We start from the raw sequence: 27,630 nt of genomic DNA on the forward strand, positions 1-27,630 counted from the left end.
GTGATAACCTAAGAACCTTATGAGGTGAAATTCCATAAGACTTATATCTTGTTTTCCGCTCAAGAAACACAGATGACACCTGAGTTACTTCTATGTGTGACAATCGTCTTATTGACTAAGAAAATATTTGGATATATCCAAACAAGTACAAGGGCACTTAAAACGTTAGTTGAACGTTATACTGATGCCATGTGACCCATACATGTTTTAAGTACTCTAGAGGAGAATACTAGCCAGGTACTAATACTATGTAACCTAGACCTAGCCTAGGATACTTGGGAGATATTGATGCTATGTGACGCAGATCTTACCCAAGGTACATCTAATAAGAAAATAGGGGTGTGAGTTCTGTGATGGTCTGTGACCTTGAGCTATACCATGATGCTTACTTGTTGTGTGATTGTACCTGTCGTCTCTATGATATCAGGTACTATAATTGTGTGTTGCATGATGATGCATTGTAGAATGATACTAAGGTTAAAGACCCAATATGTGTTACTCATGATGGGGCCCTTAGCGGAGACTAAGAGAAGCGTGAGACTTATATTACAGTGGCAAAACTGTTGAACCTAAAGTAGGTAGCACTTTATTAGGATTATGCATGTACCTACTACTTAGTATCATGCCTTTATCATGCTTGTATTTGTGAGACTCATAATGCTGCTATAGATTAACGATTATATTGTCGAGCTTTGTAAGCTCAACGTTCAAATGTTTTCATCCGCAATTTTTTAGCGTAAGTCGTTCGAAGAGCACTATCTCAGCAGGATTTCTAGCATTACTTTTAGAGTATTGTAATATAGTTTTAATGGACATGTGTATTCGTAGGATCTTATTTATGTATTTGGTTTACAACTTAAGTTGCATTATTTGTTTTAAAATATGTTTCATAGAGCTCCGATTTATAAAGGTGTTTTTACAATTATTGTGTATGTCTATTTTGATACCATATAATATGTTTAAAAAGAAAATGAACATATTTTAAAAATCAGGGGTTGCCTCGACAACCTAATATGACATTTTAGGTCTAATCGAATTTAGATTGTTACATATCAACCGTATACCTACCCATCATTGGCCTCACTTATAGTTTAAACCTCCAAAATCTCTAAATTCCAATACACATCTATCCCAATTGATGGGTGAGTGATCATTGACGATGATGGTGGTAAGTGGTTGAATTGAAAATCTTTGAGTATTTTATGAAAAATACAAAAATATTTAAAAAAAAATTAAATTAAATAAATAATTAAACGACGAGTTAAATATCGATTTGTTAATTAATTTTTAATATTTTTTTTATTGATCATTACAATATAAAACTTAAATTAATAACATTTATAATATCAAACCTGGATTACAACAACAACAACAAAATCCTATTCCCATATGCAATGGGGTAAGGGGGATGTAGGGTAGTAGGCTGCCCTCAACGCATGGTTGAGAGCAGCTTCCGTGGAAGACCTCCGGCAGTCAGAAAATTAAAAATAAAGATAAAATGCAATGCATGTATAAATAAATAAATAAATACATATTTAAACAGTCTTCATATACAGTCTTAATATGCGCTTCTGTAATGGGAAGTAATCCCAGCTAATAAATCCCTGCATAATAATCTCTGCATATAAACAGAAACGTAAGACCCGACTAAAATTAAAAAGATGAAATATGAAGAGAATGATACACAGAAGTCAACGATAGCAAGCTACGAGAAGGAATAAAGTCAAATGGGTTAAAACCTAAACTAAGGCAACACTAATCCGCTACCCTAGTTCTAAGTCTTCATTAATTCCAATGACAGAAACATATAAAAAGTAGAAGTCATAGAAATTACAACAAAGACATTAAAAGAAGACAGAAATGTTACACCCTATGGATGTGGCCCGCACTAATCGACTACCCTGGTCTTAAGTCTCCATACTTTCCTATCAGAGGTCATGTCCTCGGTAAGGGCTAAATTCTTCAAATCAGATATCAAGTAGTCTTCCCACTTTCGAGTAAGGACAAGAAAAAAAGAATATTCTACATTTGTTTTAGTTAAGATTTAGAAAGCATCCCTAACAAGATGTTCAAGCAAATATGCTAAAGTAGAAATTGAAGAAGTGCAAATGCCATAAGCCCATAACCCACATCTAATATTGGTCGTACAGCTATAATGTCCTTGTTCATAGTTTATACTTGATGATGGGTTCTCTACATCTATTTTTTGTACTGTTTTATAGACAACCAAAAGATAACAGCACATAAAATAATGCAAGGACATCTAGTTAAGACACACATGTGGAGAGAGAAAGAGCGTCCAGAAAACAATCTTGCCTTCATTGAACATTTTGGGTGTCATTGGATTTGACACTTTCGACCCATCTCTTTCCCACCTCCACTGGCCATCTGATTTTGGAGCTGGATTGAAATTTTCAAACATTTAAATAAGAAAAGAAGCATAAGAAAAAAATAATTTGAACAATATTTTATTTTTATGCCAAAAATTATTATATCGATTCGATTGATAAATTGCTCAAAGTCCAATTTCCAAACCAGATTTCTGGAGCAGTATCTAAATTGAATTCGCTTCTTGTTTTCCCGTAATCCGCAAAAAATAAATCAAAACTCTCTCGAAAAGCTTGAACCCGCCAAATTTAAATTTCTAAAAGGCTTAATAATAAAATAAGTGACTAAACTATACATATTTTCACAAATAGGTGTCTAAAGTATTTTTTGTTCATTTAGGTGTATAATATTATAAACGTTACCACTTTAGATGTTCACCGTCAATTACGTTAATTTCCCCTGTTAAGTGACACATGCCATAATATGATAATTTTAAAATTGTTGTATAAAAAAAAATTGTATATTTTTTTTAAAATAAAACATAAATTTTTGAAATAAACCCAAAACTTTAAAAATCTTCATTTCAACCTATAAACCCAAGCCGACCACTACCCTTTCCCATCAACGAAGCTCCACCCGAACTCACCTCCCCCGATGATCAAAACCCTTATGAAATCGTGATCAATTGATGGTCGATAGGCGACGAATCGATGTTTTATACCCCTCGAACCCTAGGTTGAAAATCGCGATCCCATGTGATTCCTACGACCAATCAGTAGCAAATGCGACGACATATGACTAGGAGGATGGCAGGGAATACGTCGACGGTGATGGTTGTGGCCGGAAAGTGCGTCTATGACGGATTAAGGTTAGAATTTAGAGATTTTGGGGATTTGGGGGGCTATTTTATAATTTAAGAGAAATTATGTTTTTTTAATAAATATAATAATACTTTTAAAAATAAATTTCAAAATCACCAGATTTTGACATGTGTCACTTAACATAAGAAATTAACGTCGTTGACAGCTGGGACACCTAAATAGATAACATTTATAACCTTAGACACTTAAATGAGTTGAAAAATACTTTAAACACGTATTCTTGAAAATAAGTATAATTTAAACACTTATTTTATACCTAGCCTTTCTAAAACACTCAAAAAGCACAATCCGCGTCACATGTTGTAAAATTACTCCCAACCGTCGATGAAATCCTATCAACGATTTATATGTAATTTAATAAACATAACACGGATAGATACTCTCGAGAAAAACTGGATCCGAAATTCCAATCTCACAGAGTCAGGGCATAAACATTGTACTCCTGATAACCATCGACGGTATGCATTCTGCTCATTATTTTCACGTGGATCGACACTTCTATACGTCCATAAGCATTTTAATCGTGCGACTCAGATTGATTCCCGCCAAACTTTTTAAAAAACCAAGGCACCTATAATTCGATCTATAAATAACATCACAATCTTATTACCTTCTCACTTGCATTTCATTCCTGTTTCTCATTCTTAGAACTTAAATAGTTTTACTAGATTTTCCAAAGCTTTCAAATACAATGTCAGGAAGGGGAAAGGGAGGTAAGGGTCTTGGAAAGGGAGGAGCCAAGAGGCACAGGAAGGTCCTAAGGGATAACATCCAGGGTATTACAAAGCCTGCGATTCGCCGTTTGGCTCGCAGAGGTGGAGTCAAAAGAATCAGCGGCTTGATCTATGAAGAGACCAGAGGGGTATTGAAGATCTTCTTAGAGAACGTGATTCGTGATGCGGTGACCTACACTGAGCACGCAAGAAGGAAGACTGTCACAGCCATGGATGTTGTTTATGCCTTGAAAAGGCAAGGCAGGACCCTCTATGGATTTGGAGGTTAAGTAAAGCAATCTTCATGTTTGATGTAGCTTTGAAATATTAAGCTTGTGTTGTCGAATCATGGATATTGGCTATAGATCTTTGCTTTTATGTAATTGTATCGGATCGTTGTTGATGCTCCTGCAATATTTGATGTTTTCAATATCATCAAAGGAATTAGTTCATCAAAGTTTTGCATCTATACAGTTTTGTTCGTGTTTGCTGTTTCGAGGGAATAATTTTTTCGTATTGTATTTCAGTCGTTAATTTCACAAGCCGTTCTATGGATCTATAACTTGGTTGGTAATGGCTGAGCTCTGTACCACCAACTCCTCTGATTAAAAAATATTTTTTAAAGTAAAATAACTTAATCATCGCTGTCGATTCGCCATTTGGGCTTGTCAATTAGGTGGTTGTAGTTGGCCATTACTTCTATGTTTGGTGCTTCTAGATTTTTTCTTCACTTTGTCAATGACGGTGAAATAATAAAATGAGATTAGTTGAGGATATGGCGCATTGGGTCTTGTCGTTCCATTAACGAAGTACAGCTGTCCAAGTAGAATTTCTTATAGCTGATTTGCTAATTTCAGTTACCGACTTCAGAATTTTCCTTGTCAAAATTGAATATCTTGACAGTAACATTTTTACTGGAAGACGATAGAGGTTCTACGTACATGCAACAGATGTATAATCACCCATGCCCGTCGCTTTTTCTTCGATCGGACGATCCCGTTTGAACATTACCATAGCACAGCCACGTGCCTTTGAAGCTTCCCACGCTTTTCTCGACGCGGAGTTTGCCCCTCCAAATACGACCAACACCTCGAATTTCGTTGTCCTTATCCTTCAGAACCAGAGAAAAACCGCTTACCCGATTTTAGTAGAAAAGTACGGAAGACACTCTTCAGCTTTGCGAATCGAGTTCCGGCATTGTTACTGGTTGCTTACCGTTGCCGGTATGGGAGTGTCGAGCGACGACGCCGTTTTGATCCAGAATGGAAAGAAGCCGGGAGAGCCTCATGTAATTACCGTTAATTGTCCAGATAAGCATGGCCTAGGATGCGATATTTGCCATATAATCCTTGATTTCGTTCTATACATCACCAAAGGAGGTGAATTCTTTGATCCCTTTTTCGTATTTGTAATTATTGGATTTGTATGGCTAAATTTTCATTACCCGAAATTATGAATTCTATTTTACTAGTTTTGTTCTGGAACTTTGATATGAGCTGAAACCAGGTATTTTCTAGATTAGCTTAGCTATGCTTTAACGGTCAATGTTTTCTGGTCGTAGATGTTTCAACCGATGGGATTGGTGCTTTTTGATATTTTGGGTGGTACCTCATTCGAGTTCACATTTTATAAGGTGGCCAAGTTTGAAGAGCCGGCTTCAATCCTTATGTCCTTGTTCTGTGACATTTTACTTGAATGATCAACCTTCGCACTCTGCGGCTTCTCCGGTTTACTTCTTGAAGTTCTTTTGCCTTGATCGGAAAGGATTGCTACACGGTAATCATGATTCCAATTAAATGTTCCTTATGTTAGGTTGTAAAATTAGCCTTTAGCAAATATCTTGAGAATGGATTTGGATTCTAAACAAATTATTGTGGAAGAAATTTTAGAAATGAAACAGTTACAAATAAAGTGTTTTCCATTCATAATTGTTAAGGATTTTGTTTATAAGGTGGTTTATACATTGACTAAAAGCTCATTTGAGATTAATTCCTTTACGGCCCTGATTATTGCGGGTGTGTGTTCTTTCTGGTTTGGTGTGCTTTCCATAGTCAAATCTAATGTGGTTAGGATCTTGTATTAGATGTCACACAGGTTCTCACCGTGCTTGAGCTTGCAATTCTAAAGGTGAAAGTTACAACAACCCCAGATGGCAGAGTCCTCGACCTCTTCTTTATAACCGATAACATGTAAGATTTTCTTTTCTTTCTTTGAGATGGATGCACTGCTTTTTTGCTTCTTCTTTTTAGATATATTCACTAGTGTAATAGCAGTTTCATGTAGCTTATGAGCTTTTCTTTAAGAAATTTCAGCTCTTTATCACTGTTTGATATGTTGACGTATTTAGGCTCTAGCATTTAAATGTTGTGCTGAAGGTCAATACTTTTGGATCACTTAATCAATTATCAAGTGGTCCACTTGTAATGAAAATAAAATAATTGTCTTTTCATGTAGTTTGTGGTTTTATTTCGTCTTCATCATCGTGTTTTATTTTTCTTTAGGCCTTTGTTTCTTTATATTTTGTTTTTCTATCTAAAGACCTTGGTCTATTCTATATATTGTCTTTCTATCTGTTGCCATCTACGTGTCATGGGAAATAACCTGAACACCTTTTTTTCTTGGTACCTGTATTGTTAATCTTACTTATAGTTCTTTTCAGAGTACCTCTTCATCGAAGAGTGAAAATAACATGGTATGTGCTCTATTGATGATTGAGCTGTTATTTGTAGATTTGGGCAGCTTAGAACTTTTGGACCAGTTCTTTGGAAATTTTGTAATTGTACTAATAATAACCAAGTGCCGAAGGAATTAAGTATTGAACAATATGTTTATTAATCTTAATTGTGTTTCATCATTGCCAGGGAGCTTTTACACACCAAAGAACGACAAAATGACTTGCATAAACAATTAGATGCTGTGTTGGGTGAATCATGTGTCAGTTGTGAACTCAAGTTGGCAGGTCCAGAGTATGAATATCATCATGCTATCTCATCTCTTTCTCCTTCTGTAGCAGAAGAGTTATTTCGTTTTGAGCTATCTGATAAAGAGTCTCTTTTGCAAGCTCTTAGTTCTGATATGACGAGATTGAAGAAAGCTAATGTGGTTGTAGACAATTCATTGAGCCCAGCTCATACATTGCTTCAAATAAGTTGTGTTGAACACAAAGGCCTTTTCTACGACATCTTGAGAACTTTGAAAGACCGCAATATCAAGGTAAAACTGTTAATGTTTGAAAAGCATGGCCGGTTCTTTTTTTTTCTTTTGGATAAATTTTCAACTTTGTTGATTAATGCTATTTGTTTTTCTTTCCAGATAGCTTATGGTCTGTTCTCACCAAATTCCAATTATCGTGATTTATACCTCTTCATTCAGCAAAAAGATGGCAAGAAATTTGTGGACCCTGAGATGCAAAATGGATTATGCTCACTTGAAGGTGGAAATGCTTCACCCATTGCATGTCGTCATTGGTAACCGGGGGCCAGATACAGAACTTCTGGTTGCTAATCCAGTTGAGTTAGCTGGGAAGGGAAGACCACGGGTTTTCTATGATGTTACACTAGCTCTAAAGGCTCTTGGAATTTGCATATTCTCTGTAAGTGTTGTTAAAATAAAAGTGGTTTGAAGCCTATCAATAGATTGTAGCTTTTGCAAAGTTGCTAAGACATAATGTTATGAATTCAAGAACTCGCTAATATGAATTGAAATACTCAAACTGGATTTTCATTGAAGAACAAGAAAATACAGCAGTAAAGAAGATGTAAAGAAGATAGGAAGAGAAATAAGAAGGAAGATTAGAGGAGATTTAGAAAAGAAGAGAGGATAACAGATTGTCACAATATTCATGCCTCCTCTCACATGTACTCTTACCCAGCACCTACTGCTGACTTAGCCATGGTTGTTGTATGTGTTGCGTTAGCATAGGTTGCCTTTGGGTCATAACACATAACATAAAGATAACAATGATGCAATGCTTGGTATATCAATCTAGACGGTTTAGTTTATGTTTTCATTGTTCAATACAATTATGGTAGCGTGGTTTGCAGTTTTGAGCTAGAGATATTAAGGTAAGAAGACTTTTAGTTCATTCACCCAATCATTTCCTAGTTGAATCATTTTTTCCTGGACAGCAGCCAAACAATTGCTTTAACTTTCATTAACCATTTGATTTTTCGGGTTTTAGGCTGAAATCGGAAGACATTCGAGTTCAGACCATGAATGGGAAGTCTACAGATTTCTTTTGGATGAGAAATGTGGATTCCAATTATCAAGTATGTCAGCTAGAAATCAGATTGTCGATAGAGTCAGAAGAATGCTGATGGGTTGGTGAGTGCCACCGCTAATGATCTGCCTGTGGCCTGACTCGCCTGGCCTCCCATTCTGTCTTTATATTCTGAAACGAACCTTCATTTAGTAACCATTGTCGAGCATGTGCTAGTTCAAATGTGTGTGCACTTTATTTGTGGTAGAGATGGACAGAATATTCCGAAGATTTTCTCTAATCTGATGTAGAGCATGCTCATCCATGGCCGGCTGTGGCTGGTTTGCTGGAGGAAGGGTTGCCATCGTTTATTGTGTCTTTATGGCACACTTCAGTTTCAACTGTAAATTCCGGATTGTATTATACTTTATGAGTTAAGCCTATGAACCTTTGTAATACTGAACATAAACATTGAAGTTTTGCATCCCATAATGCAATCCTCAATGCAGATGAAATAAAGGTAAAACGACTTTACAATCACATTTGTGTAAATACTACTAAAATGGGAAAATGTTTATTTGAGAAAAACAGAAGGATGAAAGGTATAAATAGGAAAAATGAATTTCTCGAATGTATTTGAGAAAAAAAAACTAAAATAAATGAGAGAACTGACCACTTTTTTATCATCATGTGTAAAACTAAATTATTTTAATTCATGAAAATGATAAAAAAAAATATAAATTAACTTAAAAATATGTAATTTTAAAAAACATTTTCCTTATATTTTTCAACTTTATCAAACAATAAATATAAAATAATATATATGATTTAATCTTTACATCTTTCTACCAAGCATATCAATAAAAAGGAAAAAAAGTATCAAGTAACGATACGATACAATCATCAAACATAATTCCTAATATCATTTCTCTATCGCACGTCTCTCTTCTCCACCACCGTGATTTTCTTCTTCACCGACTGTCGTAGCCTTGGTTTTAAAAGGCGCGCTTCGAGCTCTCCTAGATACAAGGTTCAGCCCGGCACTGAAGATGGCGCCCCTTGGGTTGAGGCGAGGCGAGGCGAGATACAAGAGGCGCACGCCTTCGGGCTTTAGACGTCGGGCGCCTTTGCGCCTTTCATTTTTACTATTTTAATAAATTATTATATTTTAATATTAAAAACCCAACTTAAAATATTCCATTAACGATACAATACAATCACCAAACATAATTCCTAATATCCTATCTCTATCGCACGTCTCTCTTCTTCACCACTGTGATTTTCTTCTTCACCAGCCATCACAGTAGCCACCACAGACCAAGTAGTTCTTTTGCTCTTATAATAATAAGATAAAACTAATCTATAAAATAATAGATTGATATAGTAAATAAGATAGTGCCACCGTCTGTCCCTTCAGTTTTTGTTGTTATTGTTATATTCTAATATAATAAAGATAGCCTAAAAATAAACTAATATTAAAAATGTAATTAAAATATAAATAGATAGTGTCACCGCATGTCCCTGACTCCCCTCACCTTAGGATAAGTGTCTCCCACTGTTTTTTATTCTTTGTTAATTTGTGTGGACAACACCACATCAAAACTTTCCCAACTCTTTTCTTATTTCAAAACAAATTTGTTTACACTAATTTTTTTGACCTTTTATTAATATACTCGTACTTATATTAACTTTAAAAACGAATCATTATAATTTATTATTTATAATAAGAAAAGATATAAAATATTAACTAAATCAGAATTTATATAATTTTTAAATAAAATAATAAGAGATTTCATTAATTTACTTTGAAATTAAAATTATTCATTATATATAATACAACCAGTGTGCCTCGCATGCAAAAGGCACACGCAAGCGCCTAGGTTCTAGGGACCTTTTGCGCTTAGGTACGCCTTGTACCTTTAAAAACCAAGGTTGGAAGGACCAACATATTCACTTTCCGGAAAATTTTCTTTTGCCAGCTTCAAAAATTAAAGGTGGAGCCGGTCCTACTGCATTATCTTTCGCAGATTAAGGTTCTCCGAGGTATGATTTATTACCATCAACTTCTTCTAAGATCATGGGGCTTTTGACTATTCAAATATAACCTTAATTTTTACTTCCTGCAGGCATGGAACTGAGAATGGCTACAAGTACAAGGCTCAAAACCTGTCTGTATAGCTTTACTTCACCTGGTGGTCCAATGTATCCTACAAGGGCTGTCCGTCATGTGGTTTGGGATGCCTTACATTTCCTTTTTCCCGCAAGTACCCTTTGGAACTGCTCTTTACAGTGACTAGCGTTTCGGAAATAAAACAAACAAAGCAGTGATTTTCGACTTTTGAAATAGGGGTTGTCAGGACTTGAATGAATATCTTCGCGAGACATAAATGAACTGTAATTAGACTCATTAATTGAGTCAATACTAACAAACCCATAAATGCTCTTTAACGAATTTCCAAGTTGAAAATCCATCCACACATTGCATCCAAGTTGCTCTGAATCTCTGATGCATTATTCATAAGCTAATCGTGTTTACATGCACGTAGAAGCTTAGAGTGGACTCTTACAAGTAAATATACTTCCATTGGAAAATTGGTCTTCTGAATTTTAGTTAGTCATCTGCTTACAAAGCAAGTATAGGGATAGCAAGGGCGATGGGGGCAGAGTGGTTTCTTTGTCGCCTCAACCCCATCTCAATTTTTATGCCTCCTATCCTGAATTAGATTTTGTTTAAAACTTCAGCATTAGAACTGAACCTCGACATCTAATAATTGCTACTATTGTTGTTTTGCAGGTAGGACGTTACCCTCGACATCTAATAAGCTTGCTCTTTAGACTGTTATATCCCTGGTATTGGCCATCTTCATGTTGGAACTTTATAGTGTCTTGCATAAAGGCTGTTTTCTATTCTTTGTTGGTATTGATCTATTCTAGGTGGGGAAAACTTAAGAGAGCGCAAATCGGCTTAATACATTTTCAAATATGAGTTCAATAAGTTACGCAAAACTATAGGTTGTATGATTACATGTGTCAAGTATGTTTCTCTTAGTTTTTTTCTTTTTAATTTACTTTCTTGGCCTTTTAGATAAGGGGGTAGAGTCTTGGCCCTCATGTAAAGTGTTTTTTTTTTTAAATTTAAATAACTGAATTTTTTGACCCAGAGTCCAAGCGTCAAACGGCATTTATAGAACATTACAATATTTTGAAGGTTGTTTTCTAAAAAGTTTAGTTTTAGTTTGATTGCAATTTATGGGCAGGCTATTGACTCGGGCGTTAAGCTTACGCGATAAATGTTCAGCCCTTTAGCGTAGGGTTGGTTGGATCTCAAGTAGGAAGGATCAGTTCTGTTGGAACCTCGGCCCTCTAATCCAATGCTCAGAAAACCAAGACAATAGGACATTTAGCTAGGGCTAGTTGCCATCTGCTATGAATGAAAAATATCAGCGTATATTTTGCTTATAAACAGGCATAATTATCATTTGAACATTTAATAACATCGAAGGGGGCCGAACCCAGTTTAGACTTGGCTGCGAAATGTATCAGTAGCATAAAGTCGAACACAACGGGGAGCAGTAACTCGATGAATTTACATTCGCAAAAGATTAAATCGTATCCAGTTCGGTGTAACCTTTAGCATTAAACTCCAGTTCATTCACCGAATTAAACGCCCAATATGATATTGTTTCGAATTAGATTTCTATTAATAAAATATTAAACCGAACATATATTTATCCAAAATTGGAAAGATAAGCATATAACATGACGAACAAATCAGTTCAACATTCCACCGTTTTAAACTAAAATTGGTGACAGACCGAACACTGCTGGAGTGAAAGAACCATCACTTCTTAAACTAACACAGTGAATTGTCCTTGAGATGGTAACAAAGTACTTTCTCGTCCATATAAAACTAAAATAGGTAGAATTCATATAAAGATATCAACCAGAGAGTAGATGAGACCACTAGGTCCAATAACTAGGCAGACCCGTAAATAGGAAAACCAGCACTCACTAACTTCATTGTCCAAAGGTTGAAGCTAGCTTCCATAGTCGTGATTTATAGAGTTATGCCAACTATGAGAACCATATAAAGCATTGGTGGCTTTCAATTTCCTAAAATCGATTCAGAGGAAGACGTGCTTCCTCATGCTGAATTAAAGCCATTTGACCCAAACAATAAGCATAGCAGCTCGCTGTATGACAAAAAAAAGGTCGTGCAAATTCCCACCATTTAAGTCTTGGCTCTTCATAAAGTATATCACGCCCTAACTACTCACTAATGGGTTTCAAGATTTTAACACCCAATCCAAACTTCTAGACCTCCTCAGAACCTCAAAAATGAAATGCAGGCATACACATGCCCCAGGAGTGATTAATACTTGATTCACTTGCTATAGAGACTGAAAGAAAAACTTCAGAATCTTAGTGTACTTCAACAGATTTCTATTATCATTTCAACTTGAAACCAAGCCCTATATGCAAAATCCGTCAACAGCCTTTCTCCACCACGGTTGAACTGAAGCAGAGAGATTCAACAATGATTGACTACGATAAGTCACATCAGGAGACTACATAGATAAAGGGGAAAGAATAGTATCCCTTGGCACCAATATATAGGGTGAAGTCTAAATAAGAAAAGCAATTGCTTCACACATAATTCAAAGGACAGATTCTGAAAAAAGGAAACAAGAGAACATAAAAGGAATCTACCTTGATTGCAGTCTACCTCGTCCCAAAATGCAGGAGCAACCAAAAGACAATGCAAGCTTTGGGCAACGGCGAGATTACTCCTTCCACAGGATGCAGCCAAATTTTCCTTTGCATATGGAAAACCGAGAGAAAAAGTTCTTTCATTCCTGACTTGTGGGATGAGTCAATGTCATAATTGCAGATTACAGAATGATAGCTTTCCACTAATCCACATTCTTTATACCCAAGTCAAAGGAACAATCAACAGTAAAAGCCCAAACTTCATAAAACTCAAGATACTAATAGTTCTCTCCATGACTAGTTCCTCTAAAGAGTTCTTTTGGTAGAGATATAGGAAATAGTTTAGCATCAAGCACATAATGTCCATAGTAGGAAAGACTTGAAGCCAACCAAAAGATGATCATTGCTTCAATTTGTCTGCATTGCTTCAGTATGATACTTCTCTAGATCAGCATCAAGATCTTCAGCAGAAACCTTTTCTCCACGGCCCCTTCCACGTCCACGGCCTCTTCCAAAGCCACGGCCTCCACCAGCACCACGTTGCCTACGAAATCCTCCACCCCTGCCACGGCCACTGTAAAATAACAACATCAAGATCAGATAAGTTACTTAAATTGATCAGTACTAGAAAACGGTTTATTAATAGCATGAACAAACAAAATGGAGCAAATATTCCACACAAATTCACCAACAAAAATTTTGGTACCAAATTCACCATACAATGAAAGCAAACAGACTTACAAATATGAATTATTGCATGAAACAAGATGTAGAACCATGAATTCTCTCAAGCTATCAGACTATTGTTAATCAAAAACAAGAATTTTAAAATAAATGGATGCATAAGATTAAACTTCTACCCAAATGAATCAAAGATAAAATGCAGCTTTAGAATTTTTCAGAAACCCAAGATAACTGGAAGTATAGGCAATTTTTTTAGCAGCATGTAACATCTCAAAAGAAACAGCATAAGAATTGACAGAATCTAAAATAAAGAATAAACAAGGTTAGTTTCATGCAAATTATAAAAAACTCGTACCCCCTAGGGGCTCCATTTGAACTTCCAAAAGCAAAATTAACAGCTACAGGTGCAGCAGGGGGGGCAATGTTTGTCCCCACGATCTCAATTTTCATTGGCTTCCCATCAAGCTGAACATTGTTGTATCTCTTGACCGCAGCCAAAGCATCAGCTTTCCGTGAGAAGACAACTTCTGCTGTTCCCTGGTAAGAGTTTTTTTTTTCTTTCTAAATTACAATGTGATGCAAATAATTTCAACAAAAGGAACAATCAATAGCAAACACGATCAGATACCTTCGATCTACCGGTCCAGTCATAATGAATTGCATAGCGTTTCAGGTCACCAACCTCAGAAAATAACTCCTATATATGAACACAAACATTAGAAAAAATCCCCCAAAAAAAAGGCCATAACAACAACACAATATCCATCTTAAAAAATTGAATGTGTTGCGAAGTATAGTTAGACTTCATTCAAATACATGAAAATTTTAAATTTAAATAATAGTTTAGCTACTCGCCACCCCCCCCCCCCAAAAAAGAGGCCTAATTACGGAGAAATAAAATTCAAATCAATATCGCGGTAACGTAATAACAAATTGAAACAAAAAAGAAAAATAATGCATTAAATACTAAAGAACATAGCAGAAAACAATTATAAAAAATTACTTTGATGTCGTCGTTAGAAACTCCAAAATCTAAATTAGAGATGTAGAGCTTCGTTCCAGTTTCTATTGCGGAGGCCCGACCGGCTTGTCCTTGGAACGCCGCTCCCTTGTCAGTATACATATCATGCTGCCACGACGAATCCGTCGCCTGAACAAAATCAAACGAACTTAGTTGATATAAAATGATCAAAACGAAATTAAGAAGAAAAAAAACACACACACAAAGAGAAGCATAATCAGATCCAAAACCCTAGCTATGTACCATAGAGGTGGGATACGGTGCCGAGCGGTTAGCTCCTCGGTTAGAAAAGCGACGGACGGGTCCAGCTCCAGATCCACGGCCTCGACCGCGGGGATTACCAGATCCGGACTTACGGTTACGCTTGATGAGGTCTTCTAGAGACATCTCTAAGGCACTTGACATTCTTTTAAATATTTTTTTCAGTTAGAACAAAGAAGAAAGAAAAACTCTAGAAAGATAAACGTAAGAACAGAGACACAGAGATGGAAGGAGCAGAGGTAGGGTTCCGCCAAAGAGAAACACAGAGTAGCGATTTGTATCCAAAAACATAAAAGAAAAGCTATTAACCTGTGTTTAAGTTATATTTTATTTAAGCTAAGCTATATTTTTTTCCGATGTAGTATCGTGGTGTAGTTGATTAACACGTTGGTCTGACACGCCGAAAGGTTTACGGTTCTAGTCTGGGCAATGCCAAATGTTTTACTTTTCTAACCTGAAAGTCAATAAATATTAAACAATGTGATTCACAAATGCCGACAAGCAACCATGTAATGTCGTGGTGTACTTGTTTATCACGTCATTCAATCACTTTGAAGGTCTCCGGTTCAAGTCTGAGCGATGCCATTCTCTTTTTCTTTTTTGCCGTTGTCACTAACCGGTTATAACTTAGGGTGCGTTTGGTTCACGGAATGTAAGATTATCAGTGAGAATAAAAGATTATCAGTGAGAATAAAAGATTATCAGAGAATAGGATTACTGGGAATGTTACATTACTGTGTTTGGTTGGTTTGGCAGGAATGGAAGATTACAATGTTTAATTGAAGGATTAAAATATTATTAGAATGTATATTTTACCAAATTACCCTTGTTCTATATTTTTTAACAAGTGAAATTCTAAATGTTTAAATAAAAATTATTTATATAAAAATTCTATTTGTTGATAATATATTACTTGAGTATTTAAATATATCATGTATTATTTTAATTTTAATTAATATTAAATTTTACATAATTTATGTAAAAATATATTAAAATTTTACATCATGTAATTAAATGTTTACATTGTGAAAATTCTTCATAGATATTCATAATAATAAAAAGATGTAAATTATTTTTGTTATCTAAGATATATTTTTTTTATATCTTCTATATACAATAATTTATTTATTTATTTATCTTTTATATTTATATTTAATTCTGCATACTTTATCATTATTATTTATCTCATGAATTTATATTATAAAAACATAATTCAAATAAGTAAGAAAATATAACACTAAAAATCATATTGTCTATAATTTTAAATTTCACCGTCATTCATCATTATCTGTGCTAATATTTTATCAAAGTAATGATAAAACCAACGGCCTTAAAAAATGCAGCCAATACTTTATCTTCCAGCTTTTGTTTTTGTTGCATGTTGTGGGTGGTTTTAAGTTGCTAGCTTAATAAAAAAACTCACATTTTTTTCTTTGGCTACTGGATTTTGGCAAGTTTTGGTTTCTTAATTGTAGGATGTGTTAGGTTTTAGCTTTAGCAGCCTGTGTGAAAGTTAATCTCCTTATAGCAAGTTTTGCAAAATCATGCTTGTTCCAGCTTAGTTAAGCCTTTTAACTTCAAATTCTCATGTACTCGGGCTTGAAAACTTGGTGATGCTGGGTTCTAATTTGGTTATCAAGCTTTCTGTTCATAGAATCGTTTTGATTTCTAGTTATTATTATTTTTGGATGACTTGATATGCAAAAAGTTGCTTTCTTTTGCTTTGTCAGGTTCATTTTCTTGGTGCTATCATGGATTCCCCACAGTCAGTTGTCTCACCATTCAAGAACTCTGTTTTTGTTGAGCCTGAGAATCAGAAACCCGAATTTTTCAGTACCAAAACTGGTGGTTTATTGTCGAATGGGTCCGACGTTAACCGAAAGGAAGAGAATATCATCGGTACCAAAACTTCCCGGAAATCATCATCCGATAAGAGGTCTCTAGCTAAATCAAACCCAGCTCTAAGAACTACTTTGCCCGAATCGGACACTGAATCCCATGTTCTATGATTTCGACTAGGGACTTTAAGTGAGGAAGAACCGCACAACCAATCAAAATAGCAATTTGTTGAACAATCTTGATCCCAGTATGCCTAGCTTGCCATGACTTCTTACTCTGACACAACTTTCAAAAATGGCAGAAGTACAAGAATCCCAAGTGCAGAAGCAACAATATTAAAAGCTCTAGCAGTTGTATTCCTAACATATTAGCAGAAGTGCAGGAATCCCAAGTGTCGAATTCATGTAATGCAAAAGTTAATGAGCAAACAAAATATTATCAAAAATTTTCCAACCTGGCAAGAAAGCCGCCTGAATGTCGCTAATACAAGCGGCCATGATCATGTCAAGAAAAATACACATCCTCATGTGATCCAAATTGTGCATCATTTGTGGTCCAAAATAGAAAACTAATCCATATGATAGAAGTGATTATAAAACTTGACAAAGAAAGAAGAAGTTCTGACACTCATTTGAAAGATTTCAGTTAGTCAAGAAGATTGGCAATCTGGGAATAATTTCATTCCATCAATCGTACATTTTCAAGTCTTTACCAGATAATGTTATGACAACATAAAACTTATCATCTTTATACAACAATGGCCAAAGCAGACAGCTTGCATTCCTAGAAAATGAAATGGAATATATTTCAGGAATAAATCCTTCTCAATCGTACCTTTTCAGCAGAAGAAGCACGACCAGAATTTGCCCCAGCACCTAACCGGCTTATCAAATCTTTTGTCTGCTCAATCTCCTTCTGTTGCATCTCCCACGCAGCATATTGAGATTCAACCCATGATGCATTCGCCTCAACATACTGAGAATAATTACCCTCAAATGTCCTGGGAACACCCATATCAGTCTCCACAATCTTTGTGCACAGCTGATCTAGAAAAGCTCTATCGTGGGATATAATGACCATTGGAACATCTTGCTTGTTGAGATACCCTTCAAGCCACTCAATTATATCGAGGTCAAGGTGACTTGTAGGCTCGTCCAAAAGAAAAAAATCAGGTTCCTGCAAATTTACATCTATATCAACAAAATAACTAGAATACCAATTTACTCTACTATGTATCGTACGCATGACCCATGTATTAACAACCTACACATCATCAAAAGATATATAACAAGTTAACCTGTTAATAGTAAAAATTTGCAGCCCGAGTCCAATCATAGCTATAACTTATGCAAAAGTAAACAATGTTGTTTTGAACATTACTATTACTATGAAAATATACATTTAAAAACAATATATTTGTTAGCCATCAACGAATCAACCTCCTATGCAATTCTAGAAGTGAACTCCTATACCTCTTAACCTCTACAAATTAGGCTCAAGAAATTCATTTCCCCTACTTCATTTAACAAAGCAAAAAAGAAACCTTTGGTTAAACTAGGCAACTATCATGATATCAAATTAATAATTTTACCTGCAACAAGATCTTTCCAAGTGACATCCTCATCTGCCAACTGCTACTAAAACTGGCAACCAACCTATCCGAATCCTCAAGAGAAAACCCGAGCTCCGACATCAACTTGCTAGCCTTAGCATCAACCTCATCCAAATCAACAGCCTGAGCTCTTCTTTGCAACAAATCAAACTCATCCAAAAGCCTTCCCATCAGCTCCAAATCCTTGGTAGTCCCTTATATCGCCTTTTGAACCCTCTCTAACCTCTCAGAAATATCCATTTCCTCTTTAAAGGAACTCATAAACTCCTCCCTCACTGTCCTAGTCATCGAAACCTCGAATTCCTAGTTCAAGAACGCAATTTTCATGTGGGGCTTAGCCTTTATAACGTTCCCCGAATCGGGTTCTTCTAGCCCAGCTATAATTCTCATTTGGGTCGTTTTCCCTGCTTCGTTTACTCCAACCAATCCAACTTTCTCGCATTTTTTCACTTCCCAGCTCACATCTTTCAAAACCGTTACTCCTTTATAGCTCTTGCTAATGTTTTCGAGCTTTACACTAGAGGAAATACCCGAAGCACCGGTGTTGGATTGCCTGTTGCCACGCTTCCGATCAATCTCTTCCACAGTGTCGGATGAAAACAATGATTCAATGTCGTTTTGAGGGTCCTTGATGGAGGTCTCAACACTGAGAGTGGAAACTTGGGAAGTTATCTTAGAGGGTCTAAATTTAAGGCATTTGGGGAGGCAAGTGAGCAGGAACCCAGAAACATATGCTAGCGGGGAGAAGAAAGGGAGTGGAGAATAAGATATCGCGCAGAAATAAGCTGGAGAAGAAGGGTATTTTAGCCCTTAGGACGGGAATAAAATAAAACCTAACATACATACGGGAATAACATTCCCAGGAATAAAATCCCAAAAATTACTATTGGTATTATAACATTACCCTCACTTGGGAATTATACCCAACCAAACATGGGTATCTTTCATCAGTAAACAAATATGCCTGTTGGGAATGTTAAATTCCTTGATCCAAATAGACTCTTAGTCGTTTAAAAGTAGTGTGGTGGTAGATTGGATAAACTGCAATGTATGGAGCAACACGATCAAACAAAACGGAATTACTTACCACTGCAATGTCCTGGAGGATGGAACATCAATATAGTCGTTTAAACTGCATGTTATTTTTTTCCAAACCAACCAAAAGTTTTTTTTATACTATGAATCTTATACTTGGAAATGGGCCCTAGTCATTTCAAACCAATCAAAAGTTGTTCCTGCATGAAGCAACTATGGAAAAATCAGCAAATGAAACAAACATATGAATATGATCCTGGATATCAACCAGCCCTTGGTTAAGTATACTTATGCTTTGACTTCTGAAGTGTTGAATACAAAGAAAAACCTATAAAGAGAATCAGAAAACACTAATCTTGTATAGTTAAACAACTCTCATTCATTGGCCCACACTAGCAGAACCAGCAACAATACCTGCGAAGAAAGTCAAGCACAAAGGAAAATCACCTTGGATATCTTCACAATGTGAGCAGGCTAGCTTATTTTCTCTTGGGAAGTCTAATGGAATCCTTACAAGGCATTGGAATGATTTATACAAGGTTGATGATGGAGATATAGCTAATTATTTTTTCACAATTCTTATTTCTTTCTCAACATAAATATTTTATTAACTTAAAAAAATTGTCAAATTCATTTGTAACACACTTGCGAGACATATTGTTAAATTTGCTCAAGTGTGATTTTTGGTGTTTAATTTGTGCAAACATATTTGCCTTTATGAGGTTTCTCTTTTGTTTGCTAAATTCGTAATTACTCTTAGCGGAGAGTGTGCATTCAAGGTTTTGGGGTATAAACCTTATAGTATTTGTATGGTTACATATTGTCCTTAAAGGTTTGCAAATATAGTGGATTTGATAAAGCCTTAGTGTGGATGCTAAGGTAATGGATGTAGCCTTGGTTTAGAAAGTCGAACCACTCTAAATTCTTTGTACAATAGTTTAATTTTTGATAGCTTCCACCACAAAGTTATTAAAGGTCAATTCACCCTCCTCTTGGCTATTTCAGTTGATTGATAAAGCTAACAACTAGTATAAGAGCGAGTCACAATCGACGATTTAACAACCTTATGAATATCTTAGAAGAGCTCTATCAACTTATTCTATCAATCGATAAAGATGGCTTCAAATTTGGCTCATACAATGTTGAAGACTCCCAATCCATTTCAAGACCTCCATACTTCAATGGTATAAAATACTCATATTGAAAGAATAGGATGAGTTTGTTCATTCAAGCCACCGATCTTGATGTTTGGGATACAATCATCGGCGATTCTCCCAACCCTCCAAGAAACCGGTCGGAGTGGACCAATGAAGATAAGAAGCTCGCCTAACTCAATGCTAAAGCCATGCACATTCTCTTTTGTGCACTTGGGCCAGACAAATATAGTAGAGTATCTTCATGCTCTAATGTTAAGGAGATATGGGACAAGTTGGTGATGGCTCATGAAGGAACAAGCCAAGTGAAGAAATCCAAGATTGGCATCCGCATTTCTCAATTACGAGAACTTCAAGATGAAGCCCGATAAAGACAATATTCGATAGGTTCAATTTAATAATTAACGATTTGAAGAACTTTGAGAAGGCCTATCCAATGAAGAAGTAGTGAGAAAAGAGCTTGCCTCATTGCCTACATCTTGGGAAGGCAAAACAACCGCTATCGAAGAAGTAAAGGATTTTGAGTTGTACACCCTCGATGAGCTAATTGGGCATTTCTCAAATCCTCCAATGAACACAAACAAGATTCAAGTGAAGAGGTGGATGATGAAGATGAAGATAGGACCAATCTCTTTAAGAAATTCAAGAGATTCATGTCATCCAAAGAAAAAAGAAAGAAAGTATGAATCGAAGAATGGGAATGATCCTATCATATGCTACCATTATTAAAAATCAGGACACTTTGAGTATGATTGTCCCCACTTAAAGAAGAAAGGATCAAGCAAGCCAAAGAAGAAGGCTTTTGTGGTTACATGGAGTGATGAAGACTCCACCGATGATGAAGAGAATGAAGTAGCCAATCTTTGCTTCATGGTCATCCAAGAAGATTCAAAGGTATCATCTAACCCATCTAATTCAAATTCAAATACATATGATGAGTTGCAAGATGCCTATGATGAATTATTTTTAGAATGTGAAGTCATGATCTCAAAACACAAAAATATTCATTGAAAGTTGAAAATAAAAAAATGACTCATTTTCTAAGACTAATAGTGAACTTGAAAGCCAAGTCAATGATTTACAAGAAAAATTAAATGTTTTTGAGAAAAAGAATTTAGACTTGCAAAACTTGTTTTCCAAAGTTCACGAGGATCATTAAAGGTGATAATCTTAAGAAAGAAAATGCTAATTTTGAAAAAAAATTAAAAGTAAATTTGAAAGAGGAGATTGCTCCAAATCAAATTTTGTCAAAAATGGCTTTTACAATAGACATACTTATTCCCCCAAATTTTATAACGGAAAAATGATTAGGAGTATATGGATCCCTAAATGACTCATTTCTATAATTTTTTTTTGGATATCCCATCTTCATGGATACCTGAGGGGACTAGATTGTTCAAAACTAACATAAATGGACCAAAAAAGATTTGGGTACCAAAAAGTACATAATTGTCTATTGTAGGTGTGTTGCATCTATGGTGAGCAAAGTCAAGCTATTTTGGAGCCCCAAAAACACACTAAGGAATAAAACTTGAAGAAAGGAAGACTTAACCAATCAACCTTACTTCAAGTGGTAAAATATTTCAATTTCATGCAATTTTATGTTTTTATGTGATTATACTTATTTTTGTGCTTGATTGTATGTCTCCTTCTGGTGACTTATTACATTTAGTAAGGGGGAGTTAATATTGCATGAAGTAGATTCTTGTGGCCTTATATGATTAATTTGATATCTTATGGCCTTAAATTCTTTTTGATATGTTTTGGACCTTGTTTGATATAACTAATACTTTCTTCAAAAATCCATAACATACATTTTAGTAAAGTACCTAGCAAAACATTAAATTTAGTGTCCAATCTTTATCTATAGTGCCTAAATAAGTTTCTAGTGTTTTTCATAGTCTTAAAATCATTAGGTGCTTATTCTGGAATGTCTTAATGGTTTAAAATGTCATTTTTGACATTTTCAGGTTGTTGGTATCGAGATCATTCCATCGGTATCGAGACCATAATTCCAGTATCCCAAATCGGTACTGATACCATCTTTCAGTATCGATACCCATAAAAAAGTCTCGAGACCACCTATCTCGGTATCGAGACTGAGGTCCTTGTACGCGTGAAATCGTGCTTTTATTTCAAAAATGCCCAAATTCTTCATTATTTTAAAACCTTAACCTACTTGTTATCAAAATCCTCTCAAATCCACCCTACAAAATTCCGATTTCACTCAAATTTTCACTCACATTCATCATCCTTGGATAGTATCAAGTGGACTTGCATCAAGGGGCTCATCAAAATCCATATTTTTAATAAAAATTTTGAGGTATTTTCGAATGAACTCATTTATACAATTTTTATGGTTTATTTTTTAATGGCTCTAATCATGTTTTTATAATGATTCTTGCTACTAAAAGTTATTACATATCTTTTGAACGCATTTCCATTTCATCAAAAACATGTTTTATTCAAAAATATTTATAAATTGTTCAATATAGGATTTCAGTTGTTTTTCAAACTTATGCAATATTTGAACAATTTTGATGAAATTTATTAGTTTATTGGGTTGTATTATATGTGTTTCCATTGCAGGAGGATAACCCATTCACCAATTTTTTCTTAGATTCATTGTTTTAGGTTTGTTCACCAAGTGTTCGACAAAATTCCTAAAATAGTTCTCTCTTGTTTTTAGCCACTATGTTTTCTAATATGCCTCCTAGAACTAATTTGAAACATCTTAGGACTAGTGGCCTAGAAAACTGGGTCAATCCTAAAATACCACTAGTTTTAAAAATGCATGCTTTCGTAATCCTAATGCCCTCGAACTCTTCAATAGATTTTTTTTAAAAAAAAACTCTTCGAACTGAACTTACAATTGATCGTAACTTTCTTATGTATGAGGATTATCAATTTCTTATTTTTGAAACGGTCGTCACTTGGGATTGGTTGGATTTGTTTAGCATTCCTCCTTTAGTCAATCCTAACCTCGTTTGAGTTTTCTTCTCGAATGCTATTCTTATTCATGAGAAGGATAATGTAAACAAAGTTGTAGGGATATAATCCTACCTCATGAAAAAAACTTTCGTTATTGGTCTCAGTTCAATTTCCTCGTTCTTAAAAATCAATAATAATGATGGTCCTTATAAAGAAAATGCACATGTTCCTATGGAGTGATTTCCAAATTATAGCCCTACCTCTCTCTATTTCCCCGATCGTCTCCTTTTACTCCCCATTACATGGTTTTTCGTCTTTTCAGTGGTAAAGATACCTATATGCATGCTTGTGATTATTGGTGGTTTTATCATATCAAGAACGATATTTGTCCTAATTTTGCCATTATCATTTTCCTTGAGCTTGTCGATGTCATGTCTAAAGGGACAAACTATGCAATAACTCTTCCCTATAGTTGTATCCTTAGTTACATCTTTAGGGATAAGTTTGAAGTGTTCGCCATGTATGACCCATTCATTCCTCTCGTTAGTATCATTGATCTCAAATCTGACCACAAGGCTAATTGGGATTTTGATATAAGAATCGGTGAGTGGTATGCTTTTAGACGACATCTCGAGGGCGTCATTAAGGAACAAGAAAATGAAATGGATGAGCCACCGATGTCCCTACCTCAAGAGGATATTTCGATGTAGACCATGTATGATTATATGGTTCAAAGCTTCAGGAACATAAATGCTCATTTAGACATGTTTAAGTCTACTGTGGATCGTTGTTTGGATGCGATTGTGCATGACGATCATTCGATTCGTCATCATTTGATGCCTCTATCTCCTTCTCCACCACATTCGGAAGGATAGACATATTTATGATGCTTTTAGGATTATTGCATTATGACTTGTTTTCATGCACTTTATGGATTTTATTTTAGCACTTTATGTTGCGTTATCTTTGATACTATTTTATTTTGGTACTTTATGTTTGAACTACTCTTGTTATGAATTTATGCTTATTTAATCTTTTAAACTTGTTTATTTTATGTTAAGTATGAATTTGATCTTATTTTTATTGTTGAATATTTGAGTTCTTTTTTACACTAACATATTTTCTCTTTTGAAGCTAAATTTGATTTTGTTATAACAAAAATGGGGAGAAATATGTGTAAGTGTAAAATTTGCCAGCCAAAAATTATTTTACTTAGGGGAGATTTTATTTTCACAAAACTAAATTGACAAATCATTTTTAAAGCTAAAGCAAATTTTCACAAATGATTTTGTTATATCAAAAGGGGGATATTTTTGAACTAACTTTTTCTTTTGATATAACATGAATTTTTAAATGATTTAAGTTGTTAAAATTTTCATTTCACAATTTTATAAAGAATTTGTTATAAACAAATTTAAAGTGTTTTGAAGTGTGAATAATAATAATAAGTGTTCTTGAGTATTTTCAAATATTGTAAGTTTTGTTTTAAAGCTCAAAACACTTGTATTTTAGCCAAAACCCCTCCTAGTCTCATACCAGTGTGCTAGTCTCGATATCAAAGTCCCAGAAGGCTTCTCAGTCTCGAGACCATATTCCTAGTATTGAGATCGGTAGTTGAGTATCGATACTCATTCAAACAATATCAACACCAAGGTAAATTTGACTGTTAGGATGTTCGATCTCAATACCATCTTCTCGGTATCGATACCAAATGTGCAAGTGAGCATTAAATGCTTAAAATTAATGATTACAACGGCTGAAATCAATCTTCAATGACTCCAAAAGGCTAGATTGAAGTTAGAATACATAAAAGAGACCAAGATTCAAATGGAGAATAATAAGAAAGTCAATTGCAATATCAAACCAACATAAATAGAGTTTTAGAGAAAAATTGTCAAATTCATTTATAAAACACATGTGAGCTACATTGTTAAATTTGCTCAAGTGTGATTTTTGGTGAGTGCTAAATTTGTGCAAACATATTTGCCTTTGTGAGGTTTCTCTTTTGTTTGCTAAATTTGTAATTACTCGTAGGGTATAAATATTGGAGTGTTTGTAAGGTTACACATTGTCCTTAAAGGTTTGCAAATCTAGTGGATTTGAGAAATCCTTAGTGTGTATTCTAACTTAGTGGATGTAGACTTTGGTATAGAAAGTTGAACCATTCTAAATTCTTTGTGCAAAAGTTTAATTTTTGATAGCTTCCACCACAAAGTTTTTAAAGGCCAATTAACCCCTCTTGGCTATTTCGATTGATTGATAAAGCTAACAAAAAATAATTGAAGTTTGATTTATGAATGAATTCATTCGCCTTAGTTCCATTTACTTTCGGCTCTAGGAGAGTAACAATATTAGGTTTCTAAACTTTCATGAACATCTTGAAGTATCGATTAAACATAAGATCAATAATTTTTAGATATTCCAAAAAATAATTTTAACCATAGATAAAGGAAGATAAAACTAACGAATCAGATTTAAATCTAGCGGTCATCATCTAAGTCTCATTCGAAGGTTGTGTTTCCCCTCCATTACACTGTTCTAGGATTATCATTTCCTAGATCCCTCATATAAGGATCTCCCATATTTGATTTAGGCGTAATTTGGCAAAGTTCATTAATCATGATAGTAATCCAGTCTGCTAGGACCGACTTGGTCAGGTATTTCTCTTCTCTTTTCTTAGCTTTGACTCTTTTTTATGGGACCTTTGGCCATTCCTGTATTCTTAATATTGTAGAACTTATATTTTTATATAAAAAATAAGAGCAAAATGTTTTTGGACTAAATTGAATTTATTCAAAGTCATCAAAAATAATTCAAAGTCCAAATAAAAGTTAAAAATATGTTTTTAAATGTTTTTCAAACTTAGTTGAACCTTTTTCAAAACATACTCGACTGTTTTCGCGCTTTAAAGTCATGTTTCCAAGCTTCTCTAGCTCAAAGGATCGATCCATTCGATCAAAGGATTGATCTCTTAGATAACAGTGAGTTTGGGATCAATCCCTTCCCAAAAAGGATTAATCCCTTTGGTATAACAGTTAAAATATTTGAAAAAATATCGATCCCTTTGGTAAAAGGATAGATCCCTTGTGCCTTAAGAGTTGTATGTAACGACTATTTTGATCCGCAACGGCTCTGAAACATCCCCAGTAACTAGAACCGACTAGTAACTCATTCTAACTTATAAAAACAACCAAATGACACTTGAAGAAGGTTATCAACACCTATCCAAGTAATCAAACACGAGAAAAACTTTTCAATCCTTATTTTCTTTCTTTTATAAATATTTGTATTTTTAGCTCAATTGTATATCCTTAGGTTCTGCTTTTGTGAGCTAAATCTTTGTAAACACCTGCCTAGAGAGGTCTTCTTATTTATACATTTATTACCCTTTGTTAAGGGGTTTTAGTTCTAGTTTAGTCAAGTGAAAAACTAGGTAGTTGTAAATGTTACTCTTGGTCTTTGAAAAAGAAAGAACAAATTAGTGGATTTATTGGAAAATCCTAAGTGAGGAGTTTAGGTATTGGATGTAGACTTCATTGAGGAAGTTTAACCATTATAAATCATTGTGCAAATTGTGTATCATTTCTCTCCTTACTCCCTAAATTTTCAAAAATCCAATTCACCAACTCTTGGTATATTTCAGTTGATCGATCGAGCTTCATTAATCTTAACAATTGGTATCAGAGCAGGTTCTAAATTAAAGGTCTAACAACCTTGTGAAGATCCTTGAAGGCTCTTATCAATTTCCTAAAGCAACTGAGAATATGACTTTTTCCTCCGGCGCTTACTACATTGAAGATTCTCAACCAGTTAATAAGCCACCCTATTTCAATGGAGCAAATTATGTTTATTGAAAGAATAGGATGATGATCTTCATTCAAGCTACCGATCTAGATGCTTGGAGCTCTATCTTGATGGGTCGCTCTAATCTAACTATAGCTATGGCATAATAGAGTGAAAGAGAGAAGAAAGTGTTCAAACTCAATGCTAAGTCCATGCACATTTTGTTTTGTACATTAGGACCAGATGAATATGGAAAAATCTCATCTTATTCAAATGCCAAGGAGATATGGGACAAGCTCCAAGTCACTCATGAAGGAACCAATTAAGTGAGTGAAACAAAAATCAGTTTTCTCGATCATAGCTATGAGAATTTCAAGATAAAACTGAATGAAGATATAAAAGCTATAACGGATAGATTTTCTGTGATATTCAATGGTCTCAAGGGATTTGGAGAGATCATCCCTAATGAGAAGCTTGTTA

The 27,630-nt window shown here is 34.9% G+C and overlaps 3 protein-coding genes and 1 pseudogene across 4 annotated transcripts; 2 read left to right on the top strand and 2 right to left on the bottom strand.

Moving 5' to 3' along the window:
* Window positions 1-3,867: 3,867 nt before the first annotated feature.
* LOC120159989 (histone H4) lies at window positions 3,868-4,379 on the top strand. Its single transcript, XM_039170461.1, has one exon. The coding sequence runs from the start codon at window positions 3,901-3,903 to the stop codon at window positions 4,210-4,212; it is 312 nt and encodes a 103-aa protein (XP_039026392.1). The 5' UTR covers window positions 3,868-3,900; the 3' UTR covers window positions 4,213-4,379.
* Window positions 4,380-4,799: 420 nt separating this feature from the next.
* LOC120160059 lies at window positions 4,800-8,573 on the top strand (annotated as a pseudogene).
* A 4,243-nt stretch (window positions 8,574-12,816) lies between these two features.
* Window positions 12,817-20,205, bottom strand: LOC120160060 (THO complex subunit 4A-like). 2 transcript variants are annotated; one of them, XM_039170519.1, is made up of 6 exons: window positions 20,199-20,205; window positions 14,779-14,941; window positions 14,518-14,664; window positions 14,143-14,211; window positions 13,870-14,051; window positions 12,817-13,404 (listed from the first exon to the last, which is right to left on the bottom strand). In XM_039170519.1, the coding sequence occupies exons 2-6, from the start codon at window positions 14,938-14,940 to the stop codon at window positions 13,239-13,241; spliced, it is 726 nt and encodes a 241-aa protein (XP_039026450.1). In that variant the 5' UTR covers window position 14,941; window positions 20,199-20,205; the 3' UTR covers window positions 12,817-13,238. The 2 variants fall into 2 exon arrangements, with proteins under 2 accessions (XP_039026450.1, XP_039026449.1); XM_039170518.1 differs by lacking the exon at window positions 20,199-20,205 and having other exon boundaries at window positions 14,779-15,094.
* Window positions 17,394-17,880, bottom strand: LOC120159962 (ABC transporter F family member 5-like). Its single transcript, XM_039170445.1, has one exon. The coding sequence runs from the start codon at window positions 17,878-17,880 to the stop codon at window positions 17,443-17,445; it is 438 nt and encodes a 145-aa protein (XP_039026376.1). The 3' UTR covers window positions 17,394-17,442.
* Window positions 20,206-27,630: the final 7,425 nt, after the last annotated feature.

The sequence above is a fragment of the Hibiscus syriacus genome, unplaced genomic scaffold, assembly GCF_006381635.1.
Source record: "Hibiscus syriacus cultivar Baekdansim isolate YM2019G1 unplaced genomic scaffold, ASM638163v2 tig00111388_pilon, whole genome shotgun sequence".
NCBI lineage: Eukaryota > Viridiplantae > Streptophyta > Magnoliopsida > Malvales > Malvaceae > Hibiscus > Hibiscus syriacus.